This window comes from Carica papaya, chromosome 6 (genome assembly GCF_054855325.1).
Source record: "Carica papaya isolate Zhongbai chromosome 6, ASM5485532v1, whole genome shotgun sequence".
NCBI classification, from domain to species: domain Eukaryota; kingdom Viridiplantae; phylum Streptophyta; class Magnoliopsida; order Brassicales; family Caricaceae; genus Carica; species Carica papaya.
The window spans coordinates 2721844-2740969 of NC_142314.1; the positions used below are offsets into that span (position 1 = coordinate 2721844).

At 36.8% G+C, this 19126-nt stretch overlaps 3 protein-coding genes, 1 long non-coding RNA gene and 1 other non-coding gene across 5 annotated transcripts; 3 read left to right on the plus strand and 2 right to left on the minus strand.

Annotated features, from left to right (window-relative positions):
- Positions 1–504: 504 nt before the first annotated feature.
- LOC148253211 (uncharacterized) lies at positions 505–2301 on the plus strand. Its single transcript, XM_088222225.1, has 4 exons — positions 505–1286; positions 1562–1708; positions 1900–2041; positions 2263–2301. The coding sequence occupies exons 1-4, from the start codon at positions 643–645 to the stop codon at positions 2299–2301; spliced, it is 972 nt and encodes a 323-aa protein (XP_088078351.1). The 5' UTR covers positions 505–642.
- Positions 2302–4008: 1707 nt separating this feature from the next.
- Positions 4009–4080, minus strand: TRNAP-CGG (transfer RNA proline (anticodon CGG)). Its single transcript has one exon. It is a non-coding gene; the product is annotated as a tRNA-Pro (tRNA).
- A 69-nt stretch (positions 4081–4149) lies between these two features.
- On the plus strand, positions 4150–6308 carry LOC110808206 (RNA-binding CRS1 / YhbY (CRM) domain protein). Its single transcript, XM_022033613.2, has 3 exons — positions 4150–4749; positions 5533–5754; positions 5853–6308. The coding sequence occupies exons 1-3, from the start codon at positions 4183–4185 to the stop codon at positions 5919–5921; spliced, it is 858 nt and encodes a 285-aa protein (XP_021889305.1). The 5' UTR covers positions 4150–4182; the 3' UTR covers positions 5922–6308.
- A 2629-nt stretch (positions 6309–8937) lies between these two features.
- LOC148253212 (uncharacterized) lies at positions 8938–12995 on the plus strand. The gene is made up of 2 exons (XR_015812826.1): positions 8938–9094; positions 12809–12995. It is a non-coding gene; the product is annotated as an uncharacterized LOC148253212 (long non-coding RNA).
- A 592-nt stretch (positions 12996–13587) lies between these two features.
- Positions 13588–18978, minus strand: LOC110808214 (MATE efflux family protein). Its single transcript, XM_022033628.2, has 14 exons — positions 18247–18978; positions 18003–18097; positions 17751–17859; positions 17532–17587; positions 16948–17003; positions 16378–16516; positions 16093–16230; positions 15942–16010; positions 15747–15857; positions 15389–15517; positions 14824–14901; positions 14554–14625; positions 14410–14472; positions 13588–14109 (listed from the first exon to the last, which is right to left on the minus strand). The coding sequence occupies exons 1-14, from the start codon at positions 18698–18700 to the stop codon at positions 14008–14010; spliced, it is 1671 nt and encodes a 556-aa protein (XP_021889320.1). The 5' UTR covers positions 18701–18978; the 3' UTR covers positions 13588–14007.
- Positions 18979–19126: the final 148 nt, after the last annotated feature.

Below are 19126 nucleotides of genomic sequence, written 5' to 3' on the forward strand. Positions count from 1 at the left end.
TCACGCAATTTTAGCCGTTAGATCATGATCTTTTTAGATATGAATTGTTCATTTGTGTGATTGTTGGATCACTTTAGAACACATGCAAATTATTCAAACAGTATCTCGTGTGTGGGTCGTTGGATCTAATTACCAACGATCTCACCATTGAATTTGCTTAAAATATGGAGAATCATTCGATTGGTTGAAATTTAGGAAAATTTTTTAAAATTTATTTATTTTTTATAATTTAATTTATATATAAATTAATTAATTAAATTTAAATACGTAAATTAACACTTAAAATTTACATGAGATGCTATAGATGCATTATTGTTTCCCTATGCATTTCGATTATTATTTCTCTAAGAATTGAAATATATGCTACAATATCATATACTCATATATATGTAATATAAATTTCAGTAAATTTGAGTAGATTATTTCTTTATTTCAAATTATAAATAAATGAAAGTAATTATGATTAAAAAATTTGAACTGTTTTGACATCCCAATTTCATCATCTGCCAGCCATCATCATCATCCACCTCCTTCATCTTCCATATTAGACTATGAAGACGATTTAGACAGAAACCCTTTTCTCTCTCCATCACCTCTCTTTAAAAGAGTCTCATTTAGTTATCTTCTTCCGTGCGACTTCTCATGGCAGATAGAGTAAAAGTAGCTTCGAGCTTAAACCCAGAAGCTCCAGCTTACTTTCCGAACATCTACGAACAATCCGACGTCGTTTTCACTTCTCACGGCCTCTATCTGCCTCTCAACTATTTATCATCTCTGAAATCGCCTTTTAACTGCTACCCCCAGCAAAATTCTCCCCATCTCTTCTCCTATTCTTTCTACACATACCCGAATCAATCCACGGCGCCACCGTCGGAGTTGCACCCCGTGTCTGTAGCTCCGATCACGGACACAAGTCACCCTGGTCCGGTTTTGGACCGGACCCATGTGATCGCCGACGAAGCCGTTTTGACTGGACGGCATAATCATGGGGAGAGTTCTGAGAGATTTCGCCGGCCGGGACGAGGAAACCGGGGTTTTTATCACAGGGAGGAATGGAGGCCGGTTGTACCGTGTAGTAATAACTATCTTCAAAGTGGAGAGAGATATAGTGAAGATAGTAGAAGTAACATTCTCGTCGGAGATTTCGGTGAGCGCCGGCGGCGGAGAAGAAAGTTTAATGGCGGCTGCTCTGCGCGTAAAGCTCGTCGGAGACATGCTGTTGAACCGGTGTGTCGGTACGGGGATAATACAACTGTCATGATAAAGAATATACCCAGTAAATATACGTACGTATAAATATGATCTTGGCTTATGATTTACTGGTTATATATATATATATATATATATAGTGCTTAAAGTTATAATATGAAGCTAGGGTTTTGGTTTGTTTTCTGTGAATTGGTTTGTTCTGTTGTTGAATTAAGTGGGTTGATATTTTCAAGTTTTGAAGAGTATATGAATCACACATGCATGTTTTATTTTCTGCTTTAACTGTGTGTGTGTATGTATATATACACCATATCTAGATATACTATACAATAATCTTTTTGGGTTTCTGCAGGCGTAAAATGCTGATAGATTTCCTCGACAATCACTGTATGATGGAGAATCAAAAGTCGGGAATTCAGAGTTGTAACGAGGATGATGAAGAAAGCAAAGAAGCCATTGTTTCAGCCTTTGATTTCTTGTATTTGCCAATCGACTTCAAGTAAAGTTTTTCTTATACTACTTTTTTCTACTCTCTTGACTGCAGGAAAAACTTGCTTCCCTTTTGTATTAATTAACTTCACTTCAGACTTACATTGTAATATATATATATATATGTAACTAGTTGGGTTTATATGTCTATATGTATGTATATATATATGTAACTATTGTGTGTATATATACAAAATGCAGAAGTGGGTTAAACAAAGGGTATGCCTTCGTCAACTTCACAGAACCCAGAGCAGTGTGGAAGTTCTACCTAGCCTCTAAGGATCAATCTTGGGACTTTTTTAATTCCAAGAAGAGACGTGAAATTGTCTGTGCTAGACTCCAGGTACTTATGATGATCAACTCGTCTAATCACTACATATTTGTATATGTTCCAATGCTTCTGATCAACTCATATAAGATATGCGCATACATATATACACACATATATATAGATGCATCTATTTAGATAGAATTTTAGTAGGGCGATGATTGGATTTTCAAATTTTTAGATTTACGCAAAAGGGTCTCTCATAATTTTACTCATTTCTTATACATTTTATATAGACTGAGGAACAGCACATATATATAGATGCATCTATTTAGATAGAATTTTAGTAGGGCGATGATTGGATTTTCAAATTTTTAGATTTACACAAAGGCTCTCTCATAATTTAACTCATTTCTTATGCATTTTATATAGACTGAGGAACAACATGATTTCTGTTTGACCATTATTTGGTTTTCAAATTATCAGATATTTACACAAAAGGGTCTCCTGTAATTTTACTCGTGCACTTTCTTTTTTGTTGTTTATGTATATGTATATGTATATGTATATGTATATATATAGGGGAAGGAGCAGCTAGTGGAGCAATTTGAGGGAATGGCGTTTCCTTGTCAAGATTATTTACCAGTAATTTTCAGTCCTGCTCGTGACGGGTCAAGAGAGTTGGTGAAAGAAAGCATGGTGGGGAGACTAATTTCAAGTACGTGGCCGCCATCACTGAAATCTGATAGACAAGGTGAGTTTCTTACTTAAAAACGACTGCGTTTTGAGTGTCTGTTGGAACATGACATGATTAATGCAGGAGCTTCTCCTGGATTTTCTTGTACACGGCCGAACATGAAGAAGTCATGCTCTGAAGACTGAAGTTATAAAGAAGTTTCTTGTTTGGTTTGGTTTGGCCTTCTCTGGTCCAGATCCCTAGTTTGCGTTATAAATATAACCCGTATCCATATATATACATATGGATGTTATATGTATATGTTGCTATGATTAGATTAGGGTTTCATTCTGTTTAACTGAGCTTGGGGGGGTCTTTTAATTTAGGGTTTTGTTGAAGAAAATAGAATAGAGGGTGGAATCTGGCACCTGGGTCTTGCTGATCAAATGGGGCAGGTGATGGGATCCACCTTCCGGATCGATGGCTGTGATTTGATGGTGGGGAGCAGATTTGTTTGTGATTTGATTTTGACTGTGATCTGTCGAGGGTGGTGAAATTATGGAAATCTACTAATTTAATCTTTGACAATTAATAATCTAATCCTCTGTTTTGGTTGAAATTATTTACTGCTTTTTAGTATAATGTAGAATATTTTTATCTTCTACAAGACAATTAATCAAAATAGCAATTTATCAACTCCATATTTTATATAAATTTATGTGTGGCTAATTATAAGAATTATAGAAAATTTAAAAGTATATTTATATTATTATCCAACAAAAGTTGAAGTTAAAAAATAATCCCACTTATGAATTTTCATTTAGAGACTAATAAAAATATTAAATATTTCATTGAATAAAATAATAAATATAGAATATAAATGTAAATTCTATATTTATATTGGATTGTGAGATTAATGTAATTAATTATTTAAGCAAGAAAAAAAGTGTAAGGGTCTCGAGGTTTTTCTTCTCTCACCAAGCGGTGAAATAGTGGCAATAAATTCCAAATCTCTTGCTGAGATTATCTTGGAAAATTGAGCCTATGATTGTAGCCTTTGAGGTTGTAATGATTACTACTCTATATTTGGCATTTATATAACTATTTTTTTTAATTAAAAATCACTTTTAAATGAGAAATAAATTATAATGATTACCATTTATTACACTCTGTTTGCTATTATTTAGTGATTTTCTTTTTTCAATAAAAAGTTATTTAATTATTTATTTTTTAACCCAAAAATATAATTTTGAATTTATTTAATTATGTTTTTCTGAAATACGAAACTAAGAATTACTCCAAGAACATTTAATTACATTTCCTTGTTAGGAATACCACTCAAGATATCAAAAAATGAATAATAAGCGGGGTGTTGCGAGAATCGAACTCGCGACCTCTCGCACCCGAAGCGAGAATCATACCACTAGACCAAACACCCGAATGTGTATAAACTCTCTAAAAATTTTAAAAAGAAGAGAAATAACAGCATTTCATAAATCAAATCCTCTTGGACAGAACCCAGAATCGACAAACTGTAGCAATGGCGGTAGTGTCTGTATCGGCTTCGCCATTCTCGTCCGTTCACCTTCTCCAGCATCTACTCAGACACCCAAAGCCACCACCACCTCTTTCTTTGCTCTTCAGACCCACTTGCAGCTCTTCCATTAAAAACACCACAACTCGACTCAATTTTAAACCATCCGCTAACAAAATCGCTAAATTTGCTTCTCCTCTATTCTGTCAATCTCTTTCTTCTTCCTTCAATTCCCTCCCCCCTACTAAATCCTCCCTCCATTTCTTATCTTCTCCAAACAAACAAGAGGTGGAGGAAGTGGAGATTGAAGAGGAAGAAGAAGGAGAAGAAGACGAAGATGAAGATTTCCAGGTGGCGAATAATGTTGTTGATAATCTGCAAATGTGTAACAGAAACAATGGAGGAAGAGTGATAAAGTTGCCGACTTTGACGGTGAAAGAGAAGAAAGATCTGGCGTCTTATGCGCACAGTTTGGGGAAAAAGCTCAAGTGCCAGCTCGTCGGAAAATCAGGTGTCACGGATACTGTTATTTCGTCTTTCGATGAAACTCTGGAGAAAAATGAGCTTCTCAAGGTATATGTATATATGTGTGTATAAATGTATATATGTACAATTTCTTCTCCATTTTTGAACTAAGTTGTTTTAGGCAGTGTTTGGAAAACTTAGTTCCACAGAAGAAAGTATAGAATACATTAGCAAATTCATGTCTTTATTCACATAAAGTTTGTAAGTTGACAAATGATTTCTGTGCCAATTCATTATCATTTTCATTCGTCCCAAACATGGTATTACAGAAAAGTTTGTAAACTTACAAATTTAAAAGTCTCTGTTTGGGACAAATCCAGAGTTTTCTTGAATTCATTTGGAAGTGCTTGCCTATTTTTTAGCTAGAGGAGATTGAAAATTCTATTTGAAATAATAAAATTGAGTTTGCAGGAAACTGTAAATGGAATTGTAAGGAGCAGAGTTGGAATTTGGAATGTCATTGTTCCATTTCTACTTAAAAATTTTCAATTTTTGTTTTCTATGATTTCTTAATTAAAATTTCATCAACCCTTTTACATTAATTGCAATATCTGAAAAATTTTCACATAATTTCTATATTTATTCCAAACACGACTATATTATGCATAGCATGTGAGTATCAGCAGTTTTGAGACCCTGTAAGAAGATACATTGATATAAGATGCTAATAATTTACTAACTTTGATGTCAGATCCTTGTAGATCATTAGATAATACCTTCTTGTTTCACGGAATTTCAATTTGTTTCCTTGTCTTTTAAGTGAATCAAGTATGAATCTGTTTGTATTATGAGCTGACGCTTAAAACAATTGGACTTAAATGTCGTGAACAGATCAAAATACACCGGACTTGCCCGGGTGAGTTAGAGGATGTGGTGAAGAATTTGGAGGAAGAGACAGGTTCTGTAGTAGTTGGTCAAATTGGTAGGACTGTGATTGTGTACAGACCCAGTATCACCAAATTGAAGGCGGAAGAGAAAAAGAAACAGGCTGCCAGAGTTTTCATGAGAAAACAATCAAGATTCAGACCTGCATCATCAGCAAGGAACCCGGAGGTGATACCTGTTTTCTTGAGTTATTTAGTAGATTGTTTTTTTTTCTTGAAGCGTGTGTTTTCAAACTGAATTTGAAACTTTGTAATCGTTGTTTCAAGAAAATTGAGAAGAGAGGCCAAACAACAAGATTATATGGACGAGGACGGAGAGGAGCCAGCAGAGTCTGAATTCTTTCCGGGAATCTTTGCTATGAAGTGTTGAAAGGAGCTTCGAGGATTGAAGTAACATATTTCTTTTGCTGTACTCAACTATCGGCCTTGTCCCGGATGACCTCTAAAGTATATATTCATCTGCTGGGCTTCGATAAGGCATTATGTCTGGCTGCAGAAAATTAAGTTGTTGCATTTAGGCATGGCAAGTTTGATTGAGTAGGTGAAAGCTAAAGGGGCTGTTTGTGTAGTATTGGCTTGCTTTGAAACAGAAAATAATAGTTAGGATTAGATGCCAATCTATAGATGTTCTTTTGGTTGAAATATTTACCCAAAACCCTAATTCCCCTTCTGTAATCTTTTGAGTGAAAATCTTGAATCAAGTGAACTTATTTTTGCAAGAAACATTTGTTGTAGTTTGTTTTTTGCAATTTAAATAATTTAGTTCATTTTATTTGATTTTTTAAAATAATTTTACCTAATGTAGTAACGGAATTTGGGGTTGGAAAAAAAGAAATGTAATAATAATAATAATAATAAAAAATATATATATGGGAGAGGGAGAGGGGTGAATGGTGTTGTTTGGGAGATGGGATGGACGGCTAAGATAAGTGTGGTTTGTGAGAGGGAACAGATAGCTGGGATGAGTGTAGATGGTGAGAGGGAATGGACGGTTAGGATGGGTGTAGATTATGGGATAGAATGGACGGCTAGGATGAGTAGTAGGTGGTGTAACGACCTCGGAAAGATTAAAAAAAAATAAATGATAATTAAAATACGAAAGCAAAATAGATGTTTAAGGTTTACATTCCTTACACACATAACTTAAAGTACCGAATAGTGATATGAGAATTACCATTTTAAAAGAAATACAAAAAAAATAAGAAAATGAACAGAAAATAAAGAAAACTAGCATTTTACTCGCAATCCTCTTGTGGATCGAGTTTTAGATTTTGGTTCTCTTAATCTGAAATGGTTAAATAAAGTATGAGTTACACTAACCCAGTAAGAATATCACACCACATCACCGACACAGAAATGAAGGTTGATAGAAAACCAAAATAACCAATTGAGCACTTAATTAAACAAATTTATTTATCAAAAATAAAACTATTTACTGTCTATTTACCGTAGTGAAATTTATAAAAACAACCTACAGCACAATAACATTATACATACCATGATTTCATATAAACTCGGCAACATAACACATTATAAATTCATATCCATATTCAATAAATTAAACAACAACTGTCACTTTCTTTGTCAGCCTACTAGTATTCATGGAGGTCCATAGGGATGTCCCTACTACACGTGAACCATTTCCTTTAACATTCTCAATTAACAAGCCGTTCCCATATCTCGTTCGGTATGAGCGTCAAACTTACTAAACCTCAATATCTCGTCCGGTATGAGGGTGAAACGGGCCATCCCCATACCCCGTCCGATATGATCGCTAAATTATTACGATAGGGCTTCCTATGTACCCGATCTCTTCAGCAATCCAATAAAATTTCTATTTACCTTTAACTTCCATTTTTTTCCAATTCAGCCATAAACACGTAAAACAACAATATATGTATTCAAAGCTATAAAATCAACTAATAAGGTACCTATCATGCATCAATACTGTAAATAAATCAACAGAGACAACAACAGATAATTTTTCCAGTTCTGACTCTATTAGTAATCCGTGTTTAATTATGAACATTTTCTAAATTATACAAATGTCGTATTATTATTTATTCTGGCTTCAATTCTATAACAGAGAAATGGGGTGAGAGATTCTTACTCAATTTGGTGCTCGAAAAGCTAAGCTGTTTACTGCGCCTACAGGCGGTTCCTGGGTTCCCTAAATTTTTCTTCGGGAATCAAAACGTGCTATAAGTACCTACAAATGTCATAAACAAACTCAAAATCAGTCTCATAGTCCACTTTGGTTAATTTTTAAATTCTGGCACAGCGGCTCCCCCGTGCTCCGACGATGGTGCCGACGCCCGCGGCGGTGATCTGGCTTGGGTCGACTGTTTTTGGCCAATTTTGCATTAATCCCTGCGAGAAAACACGTTAAGGGGTCTCGGTTGGCCGAAAAAATATAGAAAACTGAAACTCATCGATAGCAAGGCGCTTCGATGCGGTGGCTCCTCTGGCTCACGTTGCAGTTGGATATTTTGCTCCGGTCAACCTGTAGAGAAGGAAACGCTGATTACAATAGTGGAAAAATTATGCATAATGGGAACCGGGAAGAGCCTCATCGGAGACGTTTTTGTGAAATTTTCTACAGTAGCGATGCTAGGCTTTGTCCATGTTTTTCGGCCAATCAGCCTGTCCTTTTACTCCGATTTGGCGATGAGTGTGTTTAAAATTAAATTCTAAGTAAAAGAGAAATTTTTTACCTCTTTTGGCGGTCGGAAAGGGCTTCGGCATGGCAGCGGGTGGCGGCGGTCTCCTTCCCGGCGGCTGGGTCTTCTTCTCCGGCGAGGGGGTCTGGCGGCTAGGGTTAGGGTTTGGTACGAATGAGGGTTATTTATATCCGTCTGCATTTAATCTGGACCGTCTGATCACATTTAAATCTGACTGTCTGATTGCGTTTGGGGAGGGAACGCATTCGGGCCGTCTGTGCGCACGGGAACAGATTTGGATCATTCAATTGCGGGCACGCGGATCGCCCGTGTGGCCTCCCGCGTGGCACAGCATCAGCGTCCGCTGCCACGCGGCGCGTCCTGATTCGTTGAGGCTACTGACCGAGCATCCTACCTAGCAAAACTTCTCTAATTGCATTTTGGCCTCCGATTTTGTATTTTTCTTTAAAAAATACCCCCATAACCAAAAATTTTCACCCATTTTTTCTAATTTTTTTTTCAATTTAATCCTCCATCAATTTTACTTCATTTTTATTCTAAATTAAAATTAAAAAATTAAAAAATTATATTTATAAATAAAATTTAAATTATATTAAAAATTAACTGAAGGTATTATAGGTGGGGTATAAATAGGAGGAAGAAAAGAAAAAAAAACAGAGGCGAAAAAAAAAAGGAGAACCAGAAAGGGAAAGAGGAGGCTGCTGATAGAAGATTCTAGAGAGAGGAAAGTTAGAGAGGGAAGGGACGAGAAGAGAGAGCGGGAGAAGGAGGAGACGAGTAAGGCGACTGAGTGAGCTACAGAGGTGCAGAAAACGATGGAGACCGGAGGTATGGTGAATTTAAATTTCAAACATAAGATGATGGTGTAATGTGGATTTGAACTTGCAAATTTTGAAACGATATCTAGACAGTGAAAGAAATTGAAATAGGAAATAGGTGCTTGATGGAATAGGATAACGGAGAGAGGTGGTAAGTGACAAAATTTTTTGATTAGGATTATGAGTGAAGAGAAGTATAGGAAGCCGTGGGAGGAGAGGTCAATAAGTACGGGAGCAGTGTTGTCGAGACAGTGTAAGGAATTAGAAGAGGAAGTAGGTGATAGAAAAAATAGGAGAGTGAAGGAAGAATTTCTGTTACGGGAAGGTTGGAGTAGGACGGTAAGTGAAGAGGTGTAAGAGAATCCGTGGGGAGGAAAGGTGAATTGGTACAAGAAGGGTGAGTCGGGAGAAACAGAATACGTATGGGAGAATGGGAAGCGGAATGTTGAGAGAGAAAGGGAGGTAAGAAGGGAAGTAGGGAACGTCTTCTGATAGTCGTGTAGGGCACAGAGTGGGTGATAGTGATAGATAAAAGAGTGCGGTGAGACGAGGAACACAGAGATGAAGGAAGTGAGGGACTGAGAGGGGGGAGTGGTTGGAAAGAGTTGCAGTTGCAGGTGTGGTGAGGGGTGAAGTGAGATGAAGAGAAAGGGGATTGGGAAATAGGATAGGGAACAATGAGCGTGTGCATGTATGGGTTGTGTGTGTGCTATGTAAATATGATTGTGACTTTGAAAACTGCATGAAAATATTGATTGTTTATCAGTAATTGAAGTTGGAATAACTGGCATGTAGGTTAAGAATGCATGTATGTGTGGTGTATTGAGTATGGATGTGGCGATGTTGTATTAGTGGTGGTCGAGGTTGGGACGCTGATATTGGTTATTGTCACTCAAAAAGGTAAGTCGATCGCCGATATTAGAGATGTCTGAGAGTTGCCAGATTGGTAACGAACTGTGTTGGTGATGTTGGTGACGAAAAGAAATAATAACAGTGTGTGTGTGGGTGGCCAGCTGGGGGTCGAGTGGTGGAAAAGAAAAAAGGGTCGCCGATATTGGTGACAGATGGGGGGTATTATCAGGGGGTAACAATGTGGGTGAATGGCCGGGTCAGGGCCGATGGGATGGTATTATGGGGTGACTACACCTAGTAGAGTTGACAATTTATCATCAAGGAGATGTGATAGTTACGGTAGAGTTAGATGAGTAATAGTGAAGGATTGTGGGTAGAAAAGAAGGCGTGACCAATGTAACGGGAAGGAAAAACATAGAAGAATGAGCTTTTAATTGGGTTTTCATGCTATATCTGTGATTTAAATTTACTGTGCTGAGTTGTATGTAGTCATTCTTTATCAATTATAGATGAAGTAGGACTGGGGACTGGATCAGAGCTGCGGGTTTCTGAACCTAACGTATAGAGGAGATGGAGCAGAGATTACGATTAGTAAAACGAGATAATTACGTATTTGGTAGCAATGTAACTTATGTTTAAAACGAGGATTTGTGAAATTCATAAGATACTATATTGATGCATATACTGTAACACCCAAAACTTTTCTTTTATTTTATTTTAATTTTTATTGGGATTTTTGTTTAATTTTATTCTATTTTAATAATTAATTTATAAGATTTTAATTTAATTTAATAAAAATAAAAATAATAAAAATAATAAAATGGGGTAAAATTATTTTTGGGATTTAATTGAAATTGATTTTAGGAAAAATGGGTGAAAATTTGGATTCTGGGGGTGTTTTTGAAAAGAAAATCGAAAATAGGGGGTCAAAACGTAATTTAAAAAAATAGTACCACGTCAGCAGTCACGTTAACAGTCCGGTCAGTAGCCTCAGCCAACCAGGACGCTGACGCGGGGAGCCACGTGGGCGATCCACGTGCGCGTGATCGGACGACCCAGATCCGTTCCCGTGCGCACGGACGGCCTAGATCTCACGTGTGCGGATGGCCCAGATTTGATCACGCACGGACGACCCAAATTTATTTCTAATTTAATCGCGATTGAATGGCCCAGATTAAAAGGGGAAGGTTATAAATAATCGCATCCATACCCAATCCCAAACCCTAGCCGCCAGAACCCTCGCCGGAGAAGACGACCCAGCCACAGGAGGAACCAGGCGCCGCCACCCCCCACCGCACCGGAGGACTTTTTGGCTGTCAAACGAGGTAAAATTTCTTCTCTTGGCTCGTTTTTCGATGCTAAACCTCTCTGTGGCCAAATCAGAGCTAAACCACCGGCCAATTGGCTGGAAAACACTGTCGAAGTCCAGCGGCGCCGCTGCGGGTTTTCTCAATTTTTGCCTCCGATGAGGCCCTTCTCGGTTCCCGTTCGATGTAATTTTTATACCACCGTGACCACCGTCCTTTTCTCTACAGGTTGACCGGAGCAAAATACCAAATCGCAACTCGCGCCGGAGGAGTCGCCGCACCTGAGAGCCCCGCCGGCGGTAAGTCTTGGTTTTTTGTAATTTTTTGGCCCACCGAGGGCCTTACGGGTGTTTTATCACAGGAACCAATGCAAGTTTGGCCGAATTCAGCTGAAAACGGCCAATCCAAGGTGGATCGCCGACGTGGGCGGCAGCGGCGCCGTGCCAGAATTCTGAAATTGGTTGAAAAGACCCTGGGTCTGATTTGGGGTATTTTGGGGGACATGTGCAGGTACCGGAATTGTGTTTCAGTTTCCAGGAAAAAAATTTAGGGAATCTAGGGACTGCCTGTAGGCACAGTGAGAACCCGATTTCAGACTGCGAAACAAGTAAGGATCCCTTATCCTATTTCCTATCACGGCATTAAAGTTTAGTAAATGATAAAATGGTATTTTATGAATTAATAGATATGTATAATTAATTAAGATTGCTAATGGGGCCCGAACATGATGTATTTATCGGATTATTTCAGTTTGATGTATTTTACAGTCTAAATGCAGTATAGTATCTGATTGTTTATTCTCTGGTTCCGTATGCATGAATAACTGTTTAATTTATCATGTTTTGAATTATTGTGAACCCAATGTTGTGTTGCCTTATTTGGTGTGCGTTGCTGGTTTACGTATTTATGTTAATTGGGTAATTGAGAATAAGAAAAATAAGGACGGTATGTGAATTTATAAGTGGATAAGTCGACAGCCTCACTAGATATCCTGAGAGATGGTGGACGGACTGGCTCCATAGGGAATCTTACCGGGAACGTGGTCTCTCATATTGGACGGGGTATGGAGATTTTATGTGTTTTGCCACCCATACCAGACGGGGTATGGAGACGACCCGTTTCACTCTCATACCGGACGGGGTATTGAGGTTTATGGTTTTGGCGCCCATACCGGATGGGGTATGAGGATGGCCCTGGAATTAAGTTATTAATGTGAATGGTTCACGTGTAGCAGGAACTCCCTATAGATCCCCATGGGTACTAGTAGGTTGATAAAAGAGGAAATTTATTATCTGATGATTGAAATACAAAAGCATGATGTGTTATGTTACAGAGTGTGCATGATCTTATGATGTTTATGATGTTATTATTGCTCATAAGTTGTTTTCATGAATCTCACCGAGATAAGTGGACAGTAAAGGTTTTTATTATTGATAAATGAGTTTGTTATAAATTATGCTTCATTGGTCGTTTTTGTTTTCTACCAACCTTTACTTCTGTGACAGTGTGATAGTGTGATGTCTTTACTGGGGTAGTGTAGCTCATTCCTTACTTAACCATTTCAGATCAGGAAGACTTGGTTCTCGAGCCCGTCCTGCAGGAAGACGGCGAGTAGATGTCTAAAGATTTTATAGTTTTATTTATAACATTCATCTCCAGTATTTACTTCATTTAATTTATTCTTTAATACGTTTAGTACGTTTGGATTATTGTGTAAAGGATATTAATCAAAATTTTTGTTCCGCTTCCGCACTCAAGATTTTTCTTATATATACATTTCCTTTTCAAATTCTGAAACTGTTACATATACAGGTGAGAAATTTTTAGAAATTGAGCAATTGATTTTCAGTAACTCCTTTATATGTATGATTAAATTGGTTGATGGAACGAGATATGTGTGTCCTGTATGCTAATATGATTGAGATAATGCCACTGGAAAAAAAAAATAGAGCGTTACAGTTTTTTAGACTATAATTTTTATTTATTTAGCCCTAATTTTTTTTTTTGTTGGCTAGATCACTTTAGACTGAACGACGAGAAAAAAAACTGTAATTTGCCTTCTATGCTCTTTTACCTTTTATCAGAGATATTTACAATTAGAGCTCCTCCAATTACCAAATAGCATCACCCCATTTGAGTGTCTCCCATGGAACATTTCCTTAGATGAACATAAAATATATAAAATTTTTGTTAATTCCTTCATTAACAAATAAAATTAGAAATTCGTGCATGTAAAATTGAAAATTAGAATAGATTTAAATCAGTTATATCTCAAATAATCCTAATTATAATTAATTCTTATATATCAAATAACTAAAAAGTTAAAAATTAAACTAAAATAAAGTAGGTTTCAACCAATCTTAACTCTTTTTTGATATAAAATAGATGAAAGTTGGAAGTTACTGTTCCACTCAAGATCAAGATTACACCTTGAATAGAAGAAATCCATGAAGGAAGAAAGAAGCTTTACTTTACTCCTAACCCCTCTCTTTCTTTTTCATTCTTTAATATATATATATAGTAGAACAGTTGCAGCAATCGATGTTGGAAATTCAATTTTCAGTGCGTAAATATCCCAAAGATGGAAGGCTTGCCTGCCTAACTCTTTTTATGGGGCTGAGCATCAAAGAAGAATAATTGGGCATGACATAGCTTGTCGCTAGCAAATAAATATTCATATGCTGATTTACACGGTGGATTCAACTTAACTGCAGGCTGATTGAGGCTTTGTTGTTGCTTTTTGATATTTGTCTTGGCCTCTGAATTACGTAGCTTTTAACTTCTCCACTTTGAGATGGCTCCTACCTTCGGAGTAAAGAATGCCCTTGGGGGAAAGAAGGCGTTGGAGGGCAAGGAAAAAACGAGCCTGAAAATGTTTAAATTTGTGCTTAAATGAAAAGTCTGAATGCAGATAGCTTGTGTTTGTCATTTCCTATCAACTTAAGGTTTTGAGATAATTTGTTACGGTCACTTATTTCACGGTAGTGCCAAAGCTAAAGATCTAGTTTCAATCCTGACTTTCACCTAATTTTTCTTATTAACACTTGTAACTTAGTGGGAGGCATGTAAATGTACAAATAATAAATTGAAAACTTCCCAGTCAGATTAAGCTTTTAAAGTAATTGATGAGTAATCAATTTTTAACTAAAGAGTGGTTGGTGTTTACCCATTGAAATCCTACGAGCGAATACCAGCAACCAGACAAGCCAAATCCTCCACTGCTCAAAAACTGGTAACAAGCAAGTCAAGATTTTGGAAATCCATATAACTTTTAGCATGAATTTTGAGGAGTACAGAAATATGAGTCTACCATTACTAGAAGACCACACAAGGCAAAGCATCCGCTCATAGACAAGCTGAAAAATTTAAGATCTCGTCCAGCCTGTACAAGCAAACAGATAATGTGACTCCCATAGAGCAGCAATCGGACCATTAAGGGATTAAAAACCTCCCTAGGATCTTTAAGTTTTGCTATGGCTATGAACAAAAAAACTTGGTCCAGTATAAAGGATGCCCTGTTTTCCAGTATATTCATGCATGAAAAACAATCATACAAGTACACATTGGAAACCAAACATACCAGCAGTGTGCCCTCAAGGCTATGAGTACTGGGTGTCACTGCTAAAGCAAGAAAATATGGTATTAACACCTTGTGCATCTGCAAAGGAATGAGGTAACATTACAAATCTGAGTCTTAAGTGATACAAATGAAGATTAACATTCAAGTCAATAGAATAATTGCAGTTTACTAATTAATTTCTTTCGGGATAGACATCATAACCAGAACAACCAATGAATTCGACGTAACTGATAGGACATGCCCAAGGGAAATATAGCTAAAACTTAAAAATAACATAATGATTATCTGAATTTAGTTTCTAATCCATTGAGAAGGTTCATATATCACTGGACTCAAAACAAGATTAAGGGTGACACTTAACAGTAAGATCCATTATCAGTAGCAAAATTTTTACTTCCCCAGCATTTTACTCTATCAAAAGCTGAAGATTATATCATGACTGATGGTAATCAACACAGAATAATACAACTAATTTGATGATACTTTCACGATACCAAAGACCACTAAGTACCAATAAATGAAATGAAAATAGAGATTATGTTAAAAATTTTGAAAGAGAGCAAACCTCCTGTACTACATTCAAATCAGACGTGAAAATACCAGGGAACAACCAAGGAACAGCTGTTCCGATAGTTCCTAATATCAGTCCAAGTGTAGCTCCAATGACCACAAGTGACTTTAGGAGCATCCTGGCCTGTTAGAAATCATAAAGCTTTCAGAACACTTTTTCCAAGCAAACCCATGTGCAGAGAGATTTTCAACCAAATATCACCCATCATATACTTTAATCAGTACTAACTGTTTTGTGCCAAGAAGAAAAATGGAAAATCTCAAATTGTCAAGTAAACATAGTTGGAGATCATGTAGCAAAGGTTTTGAATGAGTTGATCCATTGGCACTGAATAGAACTGCAAATCACTAACCTTTGCCAAATTTTGACCAACTCCGTACATCAACTCAGGCATAAATGATTGTGCAGTTTGAGAGAGGGGCTCTCCCCAGACTGTGCACATGCCATATGTTTGAAGCATAACCTATAATGGAGCTTACAAGTTACAAATATACATAATATCAGTTTTCAAAAAATTATTAGAATTAACTACGCATGTAAATCTAACCTGGTGAGCAGCCACAACGTGTGTGCCCATCGATGTAGCAAAGTATATAAGAAGACCGTAGAAAGCTACCTAAGAATTAAAAAAAGCCTCCAAGTCAAGAAGAGATTCAAACTATAGCAGATATTGCCATGAAATTTGGAGTAGGCATAACCTTTGACATCATAGTTACAAAGACTGGAGCAGCAAGCCCAAGTATTGTCAAAAGTTCATTAGCAGATGGAACAGAAATGGAATATGCATTATATCCCTTCTTGTTTAGAGATTGGATCATCATATAAGCTGCAACAACCTAGAACATGCTGGTCAGTAACAATACAGAAAAGAAACATGCACAAACAAATCTGTGAATGCTGGATGTAAAATGTCAGTGAGAACCCGTGATTAAGAGATTGAAAGCATATATAATTAAAACTGTAGAAATGTCTACTCAGCTTACTTGAGATACCATTGTTGCCCATGCTGCACCAGCAATACCAAATCCTAAAAATCTACATAAGACTACATCACCAATGCCATTTATTGCTGTGGCAACTGCCAAAGCCTTCAGAGGTCCCCAGGAATCTTTCATGCCAAGACTTGAAAACAGAAAAAGAATGTTATGACACAATCACAATTGCTAATAATTTTGAATTATTTGTTGATTTTGATATGAGAATAACTGACACAAGATAATGGGCTGTCGATTGAACTAATAAACAGATGCTGGAACTGAGTGGAGCACATTGTGCAATGCACATGGGAAATAAAGTGCATCCATCTTCAAGATTTTCTATAGGGACATACTGCTCTTTTTTATAAGGTGGTCAAACTAATAAGTGTAAGATCGATAACTTTATTTTACTTATTTCAGCAAACATGTAATCTAGCCCCACTTTTCCTGAAGGTTACAAGACTCAAGATGTTGTATATAACCTACTTCTTGCTGTGGCTGGCTCACTAAATGCAACCTAGAAAAGCAAATTGAACAGGCCTATGCCGACCTAGATAATTTGCAGCGTATTCATACCTTGCACTTTGAGCAATGAATCCAACAAGAACAGCTGGCCATGCTAAGCCTCGAATCTAGAACAAAAGAATATCTATTGATATAAAATAATTGCAATGCATCAAAGAGGAAAAATATCAAAGTTTTATTTCCTTAAGACAGCTTTATGTTGGTGTGGAAATGTCACCAGATTGCAAGTTCTCATTTATTCATGTATATATCAGCTTAATGTGTCAGATTCAACAATTATTCAAGATAGATAATGGATAATTGTTAACCTTCCAATTGAATATAAGAAGAAGGTAACAGAACCTACTTGAGTAACAGCTTAACAAGTGTACGCAAGGTTTACCATGGAAGACCATTACCATCCTTATGTCAGCTTCAAGAGCAGTAAGTGCAAGAGAAGTGGAACCAACAAAAAAGTTACTATTATGGTTATTATTTTTTTTTTGAGACAAAACCATTATGGTAATCACTCCCTTCAGTAAAATTGATCTTAAATTTCCTTGATAAAGAACAAACAAGTAAAAAATATAACAATAACTTAGAATGTTTACATTTAAAAAGAACACATGAAGAATTAAATCAGAGAGGGCATGGACCTGAATATATTCGTTTGCTGCAGGTACAAGATCTACATTTTTTGGTCCAGTAAAAGCTGAAATTGCAATGAATATTAAGTTAATTCATTCTTCATTAAGTTGACTCCATTACTAATCTTTTGTATCTGTCACACAGAACATACTACCACCTAAAAACAATCAAGAAACTCATGTATTCATGGTGCAAAATAAATCAAAAGCTTCACCAGTCTCTATTACCAGTCAATGCCCAGAGCCCAAACAATCTCGTAGCCAAAAGCATTGATAATCCACAAACCAAGCCAACAAAAAGCAAGATTGATATTTGGTGCTGCACTTCATTTTTATCCTGCAGCAATACTATCTGGTCAAACAACACAGCTTAAAACAGAGTAGTTAAAAGACCTAGCATGAACTTGCGAACCAACAAGGAAGCCAGTGAAGCAGTATATGCTAATAAGAGGCAATGAAACAGTACGAGAAACAACTAACCCGTCTGGCAAGAGAAGTGGCTACCAAATTCGATGTGGCTACGGAAAGGAACATGAATACATAACCCGTATAGTCACAAACAACCGTTGCTGGGCCTATCCAATAATTTCCATAAACAAAAATTAATTTTCTATACTAATCCTAAAACTTTAGAGATACTGTTTTTCTGCTTTTCTTTCTCAATATCCAATCAGAGAAAAAGAAGGTAAAGAAAAACTGAAGTTTAAGATTTCGCAAGAAGTACCTAAAGCAGCAAGCTCAAGTGAGCTTCCTTGACCAATAACCGCAGTGTCAATGAGACTCATCAACGGCCCGCAAATCCACAACCCCGTGGCAGGTGCTGTAAACATAACTATCTCCTTCATCTGATTCCATATACTCTGATCAGCCAAGTCCTCGCTCTTTATCTCCATCCCTCTCTCTTCCTCCTGCTCCTTCGGTTCAACAACAGAATCGTTTCCACCATTGTCACTGACAACAAATTCTTCACAAGAGCTAATGCAATCATTGACAAACCGATTCCGATGCTTCTCTTGGTTGTAAACGAGTAACTTTGAAGGGAATAAATAGCCGTTAATGCTTAAAAGAGGTCGTGGCTTTCTGCTGAAACGGATTGAACATTCGGAGGGTTGTTTGAGATTAGGGTTTTGAAGATGAAACAAAGAAGAAAACGTTAGGGTTTTGGTTCTGATTATCATTTTTCCTTTTTTTGGTATGAAGCAACTAAAATGATGCGAGGAAGATAGAGAGTGCCGCCTGAAAAATGGGGAAGGGGTGTGTTTTCAGGCGTTAACGGTATTCGGCGGCAACCTTCTGGTATCAGTAAACGTCAGCGTTTCAAAAGCTTCACCAACGGAAAACTGACGACCACGGGAAAGAGACGTGATATTTGCCGTTGGATTTGTTTAGGTAGCTTGATCTTAACCGTACATTTGAATGGAGAGAAAGGAGGAGAAAGAAAAATGGAGGAAAAAAAGAAGAAGTTCATAATTATTTTTATTTAAATAAATAATTAATAAAAGAATTAAAAACAATATATACTGAGGATTCTATTTAGAGAAATAAGTATTAAGCAAAAGATGAGATGAAAAATTAATTTAAATTTATTTATTTTATATTTTATT